The 15,482-nt window shown below is 32.6% G+C and overlaps 1 protein-coding gene across 1 annotated transcript in view; it reads right to left on the bottom strand.

Annotated features, from left to right (window-relative positions):
• Positions 1 to 13,984, bottom strand: part of LOC118195836 (uncharacterized) — a 66,530-nt gene extending 52,546 nt beyond the window's left edge. Inside the window, exon 1 of the mRNA XM_035367169.2 lies at positions 13,455 to 13,984. Within this exon, the coding sequence (XP_035223060.1) occupies positions 13,455 to 13,833 (379 nt within the window). The 5' untranslated portion in view covers positions 13,834 to 13,984. The remainder of the gene's footprint in view (positions 1 to 13,454) is intronic.
• Between the last annotated feature and the right edge of the window lie 1,498 nt (positions 13,985 to 15,482).

Raw genomic sequence — 15,482 nt, 5'->3', positions numbered from 1 at the left:
TTGCGGTTTGAGACAAAAGCATCTCGACGTGCGTGGCACGTCTTTTTTGCGCAAGTGGTTAAAGACATTTTAAACGATATTCATTTTATGAACTCTTGATAAAGTGACCTTCGAACTTCAACACCCATTTCGAGCTTTGGCGACAGATATATCACGCATGCACAGCTGTTTCCCTCTATGATGGAACGGAGCCACATCTGTTGTAGAGAGGTTTTCCTTCTTTACAATACATATTCTTTGATTCTAACCTCCATGGTACCGTATACTAGGATTAAACCCATTTTGTTTTATATGAGAACAGGTACTTTCTTTAATTCATGCACTGCACATGTGATTCTCGAGAATACTGGAAAACAAAAGTTGCCTGAAACTTGCTTTGCCTTTCTAAAAGACAATCAAATTGGAGGTGTGAAAATTGGCTCTATGACAGCTGCCCGAATGACACTCACGTGATACACAATTCGCCAAAAAAGTTATCTCTTCCAACATCGGCGCAAAAGTCACTTTTTTTGGCAGGATCGTTGTATGAACTTTCCTGACTTTTCCAGATTTTGACAAAAATACTTAAATTCCCTGACTTTTCCCTGGATTTTTTGGTCAATTTTCGAATTCCCTGACTTTTTCCGGTTCTCCCGGTTTTCCAAGTAGCGTGGCAACCCTGTGTTCAGCACTATTTCCCCCCAAAATATAAATCATCTACATACAGTGAACAGTTTAACATTTCACCACATTCAGGTTAACCAAATGACAAATGTGTCATATGCATTATTTTGTGGTCTTCTTTTGTATTTTCTGATAACCACAAGAACATTAAAAATTTCCTATCCTCTTTGGAAATTCCACTCATCAAAAATGCTTTCTCTATATCAGCGCAAAATGCAATTTTGAATTTCCTAAAATTTAAAACAACATTCAAATTTGGACCAGTGTCTAAATAATCATTCAAAGAAAGATTTAGCTTCGCTTTCGAACTACAATTGAAAACCACGCAAAATTTAGTAGTACAGTCAAATACCGAAAGTCGGCCCACCTGAAATCCGCCTACTCCTGAAATTCGTGTTGCCTCTCAGAATATAAACATTCAGTTTACAGGTTCCGGAAACTGCAACATTGAGTACAAAATATCAAAGAAAAAAATACTAACCGAATAAATGACGTCATAATTACCGAATAATAATGAGTCAAAACGGAAATACAAAATTATCAATATAAAAAGTTAAAAAAATAAGATAAGATAAATAAGTTTCTTTTCTCTCTAATCTGCATCAAGGTAAAAAAGCAGACGATTCACTCAACACTTTGTTCAAGTTCACGATTCACGTTGTTGTATTTTCTGAGCTTTGTTATTTCATTTTACGAGATTTTTCAGTGCTGCCTTTTTTTATCCGGATATTTTGTGAGTAAATTAAGAATATTTTTTATTTCAGCCCTTTTTAATACAATGACAAATAAGAAACGTACTTGTGATTTTACAGCTTGCAACGTTGAGAAACGTAAACGCGTTGCATTCACAGTAGTGCAAAAAGTGCAAATTCTGCAAAAGATGGAAGCAGGTGCTACTCCTTGATTTATAGCAGAATGGTATGGAATTGCGACACGATTTTGTATGATATACGGAAAAATAAAGAAAAGCTGTTGAAATTTTACAGCAACAGTGATTCTAACACCGGAAACCGAAAAAGGAAATCTTTGCATGAGGCGAAATCGGCAAACCTCGATGCTGTGTTCATATAATACAATGAATAATATAATCAACTTATGTATGCAATAAAAATTTAATCCATATAATAAATTACTGCAATAATGTATATAATAATTTAATGCATATAATAAATTACTGCAATAATGTATATAATAATTTAATGCATATAGTAAATTACTGCAATAATGTATATAATAATTTAATTAAATGAATCTAATACACCTTATTCATTTTGCACTTTTAGTCCGAATGTTATGCTTTATCTTTTCTGTCCTGAAATCTGCAAAATCCTAAAATCCGCACAACCTCTGGTCCCAAGCTTTGCGGATTTCTGGAATTCTACTGTATCCTTATTGGTTCTGACAACTGCTCTGTGTGGCATAAAATATTCCTTCGCATCACTAGAATATTCTTCAATAATTCCTTTACTCTGCTGATCTTTAATAATATCTTTGTACTTATTTGCCAACCATTCATTATTTTCGAAATTGGTTTTTAAGTCCTCAAGTCATTTTATAGCAAGACAAAAGGGTACTTTTCCGTTTCGCTGGCGCAAATCTCGCCAAGCATACTTTATTGACGACAACATACAGTATACACATAAAAAAAATTTTAAGAAATTTTAACAATTTAAAAATTCTGAGAATTTTTTAATATTGAATTAATAAACCTTTTAATATCATTTAAAATTTTGTAAAAGGACAATAAACAAAGACAATAAATTTGTAAAAAGGCATTAAGAATTTACTATGCTTTTATGGTTCAACATACTGATTCGCCGGTTCGTATCACGTGACCCCAAGAGATCTCATCTGACATAAACTAGTCTACAAAAATCTAATTCTCTCAGTAATTGTCTACATTAATTTCAAGTTAAATCTTAGTTTGGAATACAAGTTTAAATGCAAGAATTGTTTCAATTTGTACGAGTAACTTACTCAGAAATTATATAATACCGCAGTGCTTTACTCCGCTGGTGCATTCCATTAGAATTGATGAATTTAACCCTTGACTTTGCCTTTACTATATTTTCGTCTTCGGGTGAGCGGTGCGATTGCTTCCTAATTGACTTAACTACCGCGAATGGTCTTAGGTCATAAATTTGAACTATCTGTTAAAAATTCTATGTAATTTTATGGCAGTATTGAAAAAAACAATCAATCTGATAAGAAATGGCTGCAACTTGTTTTGAAAATGAGGCGTAAAATGTTGCCAGCGAGGATATTCCGTTTAGCATCAGTTGTGCCGGCAAAACGGAAAGTATTGACAAAAGTTATTTTTTATATCTGTTGGTTTTACTTCCCCATAACAAACAAGTTCCGTATCTTCCATCTACAAACTTCTCATTATCTTCAAATGGTTAAACAAATTCTCATCTGCAATTGATAACTTATTAGCATCTGTAATTCCTAAAGATTCTAAATTTTATAACATCTGCATATCAATGCCAAAGCAAAAATTTGGCGATACTATATTTCCCCAAATTTTACCCTCAGAATTATGCAGTGTAAGGGCAAAAACAATTTGTATGCAGTTTAGCGTTTTGGTTATTTTTTCTACTTTCAACTTTTCAATGACATCCCAAAAATAATCTGCTCCTATTAAAATGTGAATACCTTCCTCTGTATCCATGCATGCCTCAGCTAAATTTGAACCCTTTTGCTTAAAAATATTTTGAACATTTATATTGGGGAATGCAATGGGCGCAGCAGTAATCATTTCAGTAACTAATGTTTCTATCTCGATATAGACGGTACAAGTTTGCAGTAAAGCACTTCCATTTTATTTCTGATGAGACGAGCTGCATTGAGTCACCGTGTTTGAATTGCCTTTCCCTCCTTCGACTTCAGCTGATTTATAACTATTTTCGCTGACATGCTGAAATTAATTATCAATGAAAAACAATGATTATTAATGTCGGATGCTAATTCTTACTTCATTTAAAAATATTTTTGGTTACAAAACTTTCTAAAATTAGTAAAAAGGCTTAAAATATTATTATCCAATTCTTTAATAATTAGCTAGAGTTTTTTATCATGGCATTCATTTTATCTCTAAAGGTAAACAAATTAACACTTCATCCTAAATTTAATTCATTTAACTTTCGAAAAATATGAGCTAAATATGCTAGCAGTGCCAACCATAATTCACTAAGTAAAAAACTTTTGAAATTCAAATTTTGAATCACAGAGGAAAATTTGAATTTATGACAAAGTTCAAAAAGACAATTTAAAACTTTGCCTCTGGATAACCATCTTACTTTGGAATGCATTTCATGTTCACTGCCCATCTCTTGGCATAAAATTGTAAATATTCTCGAATTTAAAGCTGAGTTTTTAATAAAATCAACAATTTTCCCAGCTTGGTTCAAAATGATTTTCAGGTTTCCGGGGATTGTTTTGGAAACTAAAGCTTCACGATGAATCAGGCAGTGAGTAAATTTAGTTTCAGATACAATTTTCTTTATTTGAGAAATAACACTGGAAATTTTCGCTGTTAAAGCTCAAGCTCCATCACTGCATACGGCAAATCACTCGTTCCGATCAATATCATTCTCAGACATAAAATTATCAATTACTTCAAAAATTTCATTTGCAGTTGTTTCGTCATGAAGAGATTAACAAAATAAGTACTCTTCTGCAATGCGTTTATCTTCTTCGAAATGTATGTATACTGATAATTGAATAAAGTTCATTATATCAGTACTTTCACCCACTTGCAATGTGAAATACTCACTGTGAATTTTTGAATAAGTGTCTCTTTCATGGAATTTTCTATTTCATGAATTCGCCGACTTACGGTATCATTTGATAAGTTAGAACAATATCTTTAGCTGTTGCTAATATAAGGTTTTTCTCCAATAGTGTGAGCCTGCCCAGTCTTGGCAATTCTTAGCCTTCCTAGGTAACTAGCTTCTAAACCTTTTTCACTTGATGTAACAAAACCCTTAGCGACTTGTTTACTGTTTTTGAACTCCTATAATTTCCTCTTAAAATAGTCTTCAAATTTATCCTTTAAACTGTCATGTTTAGATTCAAGATGTCTTTTTAGAAACTATGGTTTCATAGTCGGATTAGATAAAAGTTCACCACAAACAACACATATAAGTTGAGTGTCCATTTCATCTCCATTCCATGGAAGCCCAAATGGTAAATAACTTTCATATATTTTCTATAAACAATTTTTCTTTTCTTTTCAACATTCTTAGTGCTAGTAAATGATCTGGATACATCACCTGTGAGTCATTACTTTTCCGTTTAGTCAATTCTAACCATTTCTCTATTTTGAAAATCTAGGTTGGTTTTTATAATTTTTTTCACAAATATTTAAATGCACAATATATTAAGAGTTCTTCAAAAACAAACGAGCATATTCTCAAGTTGTGCAGAAAGTAAGGAATAAGAATCAGCAAGAAGACAAAACACCTGCTGTTAATGAGAGCAAATCAAGATTTAAGAAAAAAATTATTCTAATTGAAAACAGAGCAATATGAGCCCGAAAATGGTGGTGACATAAAGAGTAAACATGCTAATAAATCAATCAATTCTAAAAGAATTAATGAGATGCTGTTATACTTTAATAGGAATTTAATTTTATTTCCTATCAAATACAACATCCATTTCTATACTACTTTTCAAAACATCATTTATGACAAATTTTGTTATGTCCAGGGATAAAAGAAAATTTGTGAAAATAAAAACGGATTATTCTGCTAAAGTCTACAAGTAGCTTTTGACTTTGAGCAAAGCTCAGATTGCATAAATTTACGAGTTTTAGAGAAAAAAACTTAAACAGGATGCTGGAGTATTTAATGGTAAGAATAGAATGAAGGGTACCCCTTGCATTATCGCCAAGTTGTTGTTTTGTTTATGACCAAGTTGTTGTTTTATTTATAGTAACCCAAGTAGTTGAATATTCCGTAAATATACTTTTACCTAGAATTAGGTTCTCCTTTGACTTTTTAAGTGAAAATATATTAATGTGCACATGGACAAAGGGAGTGCACAATGGCAAGTTTGTGCAATTCTCTGATGTTTTTTCAAGTGAAAATAGGTCAACATGTACATGGATAAAGTCAAGGGAATGCACCATGTTTGTGCAATTCTTTGACTTTTGTGCAATTCTGTCAAAAAATTGCATAAACTCGGTATCCATTTACCACCAAAAATCACCGATTTTCAGCAAGGGATGCCCGTAAATATACTTTTACTCATTTACTTTTTTAATTTAATAGTTAAAATACTTTGTTTCTTTTGCGGACCACTTATTTTTCTCTTGTGTTCTCTTGTGTGTGTGTGTGGTTGAGAATCGCTACTCTAAGATGATATGTGTTAAAAAAGTTATGGAATTGCAAAAAACTGCTTAATTCTACAACTACAATAAATAGCGAATTATGATAACTTAATTTTGCTACTCTCTCATATTGTAACAGCATGAAAAGGACATAATCGGATAAGACATAACAGCACGTAAATCATTTTGTTTTAAACTATTCATTCCATACAAAATCGATGATTCAATGCAGAGTTGTTTCAAGTTATTAACCCGTAACTGGGGAGGTGAGGTCTCTGATACCGCTACAGGTGTTGTTCCTATCACCCCTATTTTATATTTAGCCTGATTGAGTGGATTCTCCTGCTAGCTTTTCTTTTTGTGACCTTGATAATTCTCACCCATTGGCTAACATTTTTTGCACTTGCTTCATTGTGAAATTCTAGTCCATTTTCTGAGAGCGGTATGTCAGACCGCACCTCCCTTTCAGTGTTACGATTTCTGTCTCGGGTGGAACCAGGGTTCTGAGACTCAATCCGAGAAATATCATATATTCTTCTGATTCCCGTTACGCAGAAGAGCTGCAAAGAATTCTTGATGAAGTGGGAAGTGAATTTAGCAATGAAGATGAATGCCAAGAAGAGTTTGCAAACAAAAGTTCGCATTCCACATCAGAATTTTGGGAACCTGGCAATGAATGCACTAAACCAGAGACTGAAGCCATTTCATCTGCAAAATATTATTATGGGAGAAACCGCTTCTTAACGAAATGCGAGAACTCCCACGCATAATATAGTTCATCTTCCAGGATTAAGAGCATATGGAAAATTGGGTGAAAGTACGAATCCTAAAAGCGTTTGGGAACTCCTTTTCACAAGCAAAATATTAGAGAAAAAGAAAGAAGTGAAAACTTCGTATTTATGCATAAGTTTGTTTGGTATGTACACAAAAATTATGTGACGAATGAGCACAAGAATAGGCTGAGTAAGTTGATACTTTTTGCAAGAACACAATGGTAATACTGATAGCTACGGTATTGTCATTTTTTTTTTTTTTTTTTTGTGTGTGTGTGTGTTTCATACAATATTTATATTTTTCCTCTAAATGTATCTATCATATGTTAAATTAATGGAAAATAATTATTATTCATAAAAATGACAGTTATTCTGGTTTATGTTGCATAATTAACATTTGCAAGTGGTTTTTCATAAAAAAAAATTTCATGTTGCAGAAAAGATGTTCCTTGTGCTGATTGATTTCTTTGTAAAATAATTTCTTTTCTATTTGAAGGTAAGTGTTTATAGAATATATGGGAAAAATAAAATTCTAATATTTTGATTAAAACATTTTATATAAATCATAACGAGACGTGGTCTCTCTGACCGCACGTCCCCAGTTATGTCCCAATATTTGACCTTCCCTGTTATGGGTTAATAAGGATTTTATTAGGTAAAAATATATTTAAAGGTGCCCCTTGGCAAAAATTGGCGACTGGTTAGCATGGCACAATTTCAAGATGGCTGCTACACAAAACCAAAATAACAAGTCAAAGAATTGCACAAACTCACTATCCATGTACACATCGATCTATTTCCACTTAAAAACAAAATTGGAGAACTGCACAAACTCGGCATTGCGTACTGACTTGACTTTGTACATATCAATCTATTTAAACTTAAAAATTAAAGGAGCACCCAATTCTACACTAGAGCCAGACAAAAAATATACAATCTCAATAAACTGCATTTTATATTAAACAATGAAATAACATAAAAGGAAATACATCTTATCGCATCTACACACTACAAAAAGGAAATATCCACTTAACCTTATTTAGAAATTTCTGTCTCTTCAGTCTGTGGCACACAAAATCCCTTCACAGCATCCAAAAATTTTCCTCAAACTATGTTCCCTATCTAATGGAACATTTTATATGGTTGAGCATTTGAACCTTTCTTGCAACAAACCCATTCAAAGCCATCTGAATAATCTTTACATTCGACCATACGCATTTCCTTCGTACGAAACAGGACACTTATAATTCCACTGAATGACATTCAACAAATTTTCTTTTCTTCTGTCCTCAAACACTTAAAAAAAAAAACACCTTCTGCTCTTTCGTTCTGTACCACGAAACACTCAGTTTACCATTAGCAGCCATTTTACAATGCAAAGCATGCAATGTACTTCCTAACCGACATCCACTGCAGAAATAAGCCCTTAGAAATATTTTCCCATTAGTCAAATTCACCGCAATCATGCAACCAATCATAATCATAATAGTTTCCATAATAATCAACTACTCAAGTTATCAAAAATGAAACAACTTGGCGATAATCCAAAGGCCACCCTATAATATAGGCTAACCTTTTATTCTGTGACTGAATTTTTAAAAAAAAGTCTTCTTCACAATTTAAATTTATGGGCAAGTGGTGCATGCTCTAAGATGATGCGTATTAAAAAAAAGTGATGGAATTGCAAAAAATTGTACGAGAAATGCATATTTGTATTGCAAATATGCATTTCTCGTACAAATGCCTATAATATTTAAATTTATAAGCAAGTGGTGCATGCACTAAGACAGGGGTCGCCAAACTTTTTTGATCATAGCCCCCTATATAATTTTTCGAAATCTCCATAGACCCCCCACAAAGGTAATTTTCAGGTAATTTAAATAAAACTATATATTAGTCTAAATATTTAATAAATTAGAAACAGTAAGTAAAGTAGCTACAGATTTTTTACTTCTTAATGAGATGAGTGTGCCTGGTGTTTCTTGGCAAGGTTCGCTATATTGGGTTCGAAATTAGTCAATTTTAACTGTAAATCCCCTTGAAGCTCCACTGTTAATTTATTTCTGTTTTTAGTTAAAATTGAATTAACGTGACTGAAATCGGCTTCAACCATATACGAACTTGGAAACGCCAGCATAAATGGCTGAGCCATTTCATAAAGTTTCACATATTTTTGCTTTATATTTATATTAGTCCAAAATTTATGTATTGTCAAATTTTTAATAAGCGTTTTTGCTTCAAGATCGGACAATAGTTCAGCAAGCTCATCTTGCATGTTGATGTCGACGTTATCAATTTGCGCCGAAAATGGCGCAATAATCCAATCAGGGATGTCGATGATTTCCAAATCACCAAAGCGCAGTTTAAAATCGTCGCTTAATTTTTGAAGATGATTTGTATATATTTCCAAGTCTTCTTCTTTTATTTTTAATTGTTGTAGATTTGCAAAAATACTTATAATCCTTACGTAGCAATGAAGATCTAAATAAATTTAATTTTACTTGGAAGCCTAACAGTATTGTTCGAGCTTGGATAATTGTTACATCTTTTCCTTGCAGTTTTGTTTGAACGTCATTAAATTTTCCAAATACGTCTGATAAATAAAAAATATGGTTCTTATTGTTTTGGAGTTCATTGCTTAGAACAGGATTTATTTCATTCAGAAATTGTGTCGTGGAGTCAAATAAATTGACGAACCGTTGCAAGCATACACCTCTAGACAACCATCTAACCTCGGTGTGCAGAAGTAATTGGTTAAATAACTCATTGTTTTCCTCACAAAGTTTGGCAAATAATCTTGATTTAAGAGGTTGAGCTTTAATTTGATTAATAGATTTAATACAAAACTGTAAACTCTGAACTCATATTTTGCTACTGAGTTGTGTCTATGCAACACACAATGAATAGTACGAATACCGGGCACTTTTTCTTTGAGGCATGTAGCAAAACCTCTAACGCCCTACCATAGAAGGTGCGCCATCTGTGGCTACTGCTATTATATTTTCAAGCGGAATGTCATATTTATTTCAATATTCTTGTAAACATCTAAAAATTGTCACTCCCTTCCCATCGGTTTCAAGATATTTAGCAAATAAAAATTCATCAATGACTTCTCCCTTAATTTTACTGAAATATCTAACATAAGCCATAAGAATAGCAGAAACGCCAAAAACAAATTCATCAAGTTGTATAGAGAACTTGCAATTTTTTAGCTCCGAAACTACTGTGTTTTCTATTTCTTCGGCCATTTCGTCAATACGCCGTTTTACAGAATTTGCACTTAATGGCAAAGACTTTAAAACATTAGTAGTCTTTTTTCATCACATTCTCTATGACGTCTTTAATTGCAGGTACTACAATTTTTTCTGCGATTGTGTGGGGTTTTCCCCTCTTTGCGATATTAAGCGAAATCTTGTACGAAAAAATTAATCCTCCTTCATTTTCAGTTTCAGTAGACTGTTTGTTCAGTAGAATGTTTCATAAAACTTTTTAGAGTTGGTCGGCATGTGAATTTTTCTTTGAGTTTTTTGAAAAATTCTAATTCTTCACTTTTTTTTTTTATCTGAATGGAGCATTTCAAGATTATCTTTCATTTTTGACGGTTTCATGTATTAATTTCCAAAAGTTCTTTCGCATATAAGACACATAGGAATAGTTTCATTTGTCGGTGAACAAACAAATCCAAATTTTAAGTAATCCAATGAATAATACCAACATTTCTTTTTAGATACTGAAGCTGTCATTTTTAAATTAGGGTTCTGTAAATAAATTAAAATTAAGTTGGTATATTATACTAATCCACATTATTAAAGCTTACCTTTTCACAAGTAACAATAATTAAAATTGATATCAAAACTAAATGAATAGTTTTATAGAAACAATAACTCATTATCCAATGGTAGATATAATAGTAGTAATAATGACACTACAAGCATTTAATACTGTTCACAGTTCACGAAGATAGCTGAAAATGCATATGATATTTGCGTTTATAGCATCCAGTGTAAAATTGGACAAGCGCACATATGCATCTGACTCATATGCAAGGCTCGTATGGTTTGCGATGGAGACAAAGGGCGAACCAACGACACGATGCATAACTGCCGTATAAAAAAGAAAAAAACTAAAACCACACACATAAGAAGAAAGAAAACGGAGTACTGAAGATTCCCTTCGCGCTTAATGCATAGAAAGCCAACGGCAGTGTCGTCGCTCATTAAGTCTGCGGCAAAGGCTCTTAATTGATTGATGGGTTCGCTAGCAAGAGACACGGATAAGCCTCAATTGCTCTTCTGGCTACATACTATGAGTCGTGCAAATTACAAACTGGTTACAAGGTCAAATTGTGACGTCACGGTATACATACGAAAACCCATAAGGAAAAAGGGGCAGATTGTTTTCTGATTTATTATTTTATTTTCTATAAAGAATATAATATTAAGTCAATTATAAAAATATTTTAAATTTTTACGTACGCAGTTAGATATGTGTGATTTGCGTATTAAGAACTGTTTTTCCTTCGAGTCCCAATAGACCCCCATTCGACCCCTTGGGTCAGATAGACCCCTAGGGGTCTATATAGACCACTTTGGCGACCTCCTGCTCTAAGATGATGCGGATTAAAAAAAGTGATGGAATTGCAAAAAATAGCGCAATCCCGCAACGACAATAAATAGCAAATTATGATAACATGGGCAGATTTATCTCCTTTATAATTATACTGCTACATATAGAATAAAAATTTAAGGAATGAGATGGTGCTGTAATTATTTACATATCTTATTCAAGTAGAAAAGCAGACAAATTGCCCTTGCGTGCTTAACACAAATTCAAGGATTTGAATTACCACATAAAATACAAAATCTTCTCCAATATGTTTCTTCATGACGATATAAATTTGAAAAAAAAAAAAAAAAATTTTAATTGCATAGTATAAATTTAAAATTACAGTTAGGAAACTGCCTGACTTTGATTTAACATGAATCCTTACAATCACATGTATAAGCTCTCAAATAGATTATTTAGAACATGAAAGTTATTTCACACTTCTGAAACAATTTATTCAAAATACATCTTAAGTAATCTGATTATAACAATTAATGTGATGAATTTTGAGGGGAAAATCTTAGGAAAACATGATCTATAAAACAAATGCTTTGCATTTTATAATTTTTTCTAAATGCTGCTTACGACTGGAAATAATAAATGAGAAAAGGCTTCCAATCAAAATTTACAGAAATAAAATGTTCATAAAAAAATAAAAAGTTTCTATTTTGTTGATAAATTTTACATTTCTATTTTAAAATATTTGTCATTACAATCTTCATTAACTTAAAATACCAGGCTTTGATACCAGCTTAAAATTCACACAAGCATCCAATTTTCATATGAAATTCTCTAAATATTCAAGGAAATCAATATAATTAAATCCTTTTTAAAATAAGGAACTAAGCCATTCTTATGTGCTCTTATCATATGACAAAGCTTGTTACTGGAAGGATTTTGTAATAGGACATCCTTAATTTTTAAAGAAATCTTAAGTATTTTAATTTTTGTGAGTCATTGCTTATATTCTCCCCCAATCATAAATTTAACATACACATAGCATAATTCTTTTAAATCTATTTATTTCTGAGACAATATCAATGAAATAAAGAACAATGAATTTCTATGCTTAGAGGTTTTAATCAAAGTCAAATCAGAAAATTGTGTTCCATAAATATTTATTTGGTTTACCATTTTTTCATTAATAATACAAAAATGCATTTCTCATACAAATGTATATTCCTAAGACACAATAATTATAGTAAGCTTCAAAAAGGCTTCATCATTTATGAAAAGCTTCAGAGCAGTATTCTCCTGAACTATACCATGCTTGGGAAGTTTATAAAGCTATTAAAGTTTACATGAATATTAATCGCTTGATGTTTTAAAAAGGCCTTTTAAGAATCGTTTTTTCAAGAAAACATCCATTATTTATGTAAAATAGCTGATAATTAGCTTAAATTTTCTCTGATTTGAAAGGCGAAAGATTACCTATATTGATTTTAAGACAAATATGCAGGAAATAGACTAGAAGAGAAACACACTAATGTGACAATCAAAATCGTAAAAGCAACCCTGTATTTAGCGTAAGTAACTTTTACGATTTTGACATGCAGGAAATGTTAGTGCAGTTGATGCTTGTTATAACAGTAGTTCCTTTACAACAATCTGAATGCAACGTCTCCAAATGATGAGAGTATATTAACTTTTTCTATAGAAATCATTCATAAAAATGCTTCCTTTTCCATAAGATGCGAGAGGTTAAAAACATATTTTCATCAATTGTTAATTACCTAATTAAGCACATGAAATGAAATTTCTTTATCAATAAAAAGAGGAAAATTCTAAGAAAACAGTATTGCTCCTATTCAAAATATGCGTATGGTCAACCTAATAATATTGTTTAAAATCTTTTTACGAGCAAATAATATTCTATATTCATTTATAGTCACGTGCTTATACATTAAGAAACATTACACTTGGTACACCTGAGACAATATTTACTGAAGAGATCACTAAAAAATACTGTACAAACGTTTATTTTAGAAATGTTTAACTGCTCTTTGAAATTAATATGTTAATGTTTAAGAGTTTCTTTTTTTATTCTAAATATATTTTTAATAAGTGAAAAAAATATTCACCTGAAAGAAATTCGTACCGCTGTAGGAGTGGCAATGTCCAGATCCGAAGAGTACGCATTGTTGGATAAATATAATTTTGACAATTTCTCATGACAAATTTTTGTACAGTATTATGAGATGTAATTAATAAATACATAAACACAATCGTGAAAATGCACGCCAAAATATATTTGAAAACAATTCCCACAATTCTCAGTGCAAAATGCAAATAATTCATGAAAAATAAAGGCATCGAAACCTGCCTCTTGCAATACAAAGCTTCTTTAGTAAAAACGTCATTTATGCATCTATGTACATCTTTATCACAAATGGACAATTGACTTAAAATGAAACTTAAGTTATCAATATCTTTAATGGTAGAATTATCCTCGTCATTCATAACTGACCCTACACGTAGGTGCTCAAATACATTAACTGCGTTGCGGTAAAAAGACTGTTTCAAACGGGATAATTTGTAGACACTCTACTATGTACATATTTTTCTCCCGACAATACACAAACTCAAATTTAACTGGCGCCAAGGTAAATGAACTCAATGTTGCCAGATAGGTAAAGTTTAATATCAATTTTAATCTTCCAATTGCAAACCAATTAAGCATCTTCAATCTGTAGAACATTCCAAAAATTATTAAATATATCAAAAAAACTTAAAAGCGAAAATTAATTAATTCGTATGTGTTAATCATAATTTAAAAACTGAAAAATGAATCTTTTGAAACACCTGAAATGCCCCCGCAGTCCGTGAGAGTCCTGAAAACACCGCAATGGAGCAAGATCCCAAGCCTTCCGCGATTTCAACACTTCTTAATGTGCCATGTGAAAAGCAGCTGAAAAGTGGAAACATGAGCAGCGGTAATCTGTCTGTCAATACTGAGGTGTGCCCACCAGCGGCCAAGCGTAAAAGCCGCTGAATTGCTGTGACGAAAGCTGTGTTAATACTCAACATAATTAGTAATTTTTTAATGTTGTTCGATAGGAGTAGGGCCTTCGGCCCAGGTACCCCGGTGTATACACCATTCCCCCGTGAAACAGGACTGGCAGTTCGGTCCGGGGTTCGAGTCCCGGCGAACGGGCTGACTTCATGGGCGATTTCGTGGTTTTCCCCATGTGTAAAGTGGACACCAGCTAGTTTCTCTTTAAAGGATCTCCACGGGGCATCCCTCCCTTTCCGTGTAGTGCCTAAGGGCGGAGCACGTTATAAGCAGAGAAAAAAAGTACTGAGTCGTGTGTGAAGCATGTTGCGATCGAAAAATAATTTAACATTTATTGCTGATTGTTGCACAGTATCACAATATAATTTACGAGCTAGCAAAGAATCTGAGTTATGCTTCCACCATATTTCTGGTTCGCTAATCAAGGTAGTGATTGCAGCGCTTCATTCATGCGAACTAAAGCTACTTTATAGGAGCCTTAGTGCTAGCGAGATACGCAACGAATCAGCTCACCAGCAAAAGGCCCACATCACGTGTTATATTTTACGTCACAACTTCTCTCTCGCATCAGACAGAGTTACTAGAGATACTTTACAGTATAGAGTCCTTAGCCTCAGAGTGTCTTTTGGCGGGTGCCGTTTTCGTATTTTACTTTCCTGCATAAGAAATTCAAAGTAAATACCATCATAATGGTGATGATAAAGGCAGTCTCTTAACATGTATCTGAACATAGGAATTCTTCTACTAATGTGGCAATATGTTTTATTTCGTGATATTCAGTACCTCATGTTTCCTGCATTGAATTTTACTCAAGATTTCGTCATAATGTTTTTTTTTTTTTTTTTTTTTTTTTTTTTTTTTTTAAATTTCTGTGGTATATGGACAGAACGAGAATGCCAAACAGGGCTGGATAAATAGCTTCAGCCCGCTTTCAGAGAGGACTGGGAAATAACATACATTAACAATTGTGCTTCTGTTTTTCTTGATACCAAAAGGAAAATTTTCTAGATTTCATTAAAATTGCTTTATAATATATCCAATAGCACAAAGACTAGGGTTAGCATTTGGTAACATGTGGGAAAATGCACAACGCAAT

The sequence above is a fragment of the Stegodyphus dumicola genome, chromosome X2 (genome assembly GCF_044657685.1).
Source record: "Stegodyphus dumicola isolate Sdum_Otavi_A_Nest chromosome X2, ASM4465768v1".
Taxonomy (NCBI): Eukaryota; Metazoa; Arthropoda; class Arachnida; order Araneae; family Eresidae; genus Stegodyphus; species Stegodyphus dumicola.
This window is presented reverse-complemented; position numbering and strand designations above follow the sequence as displayed.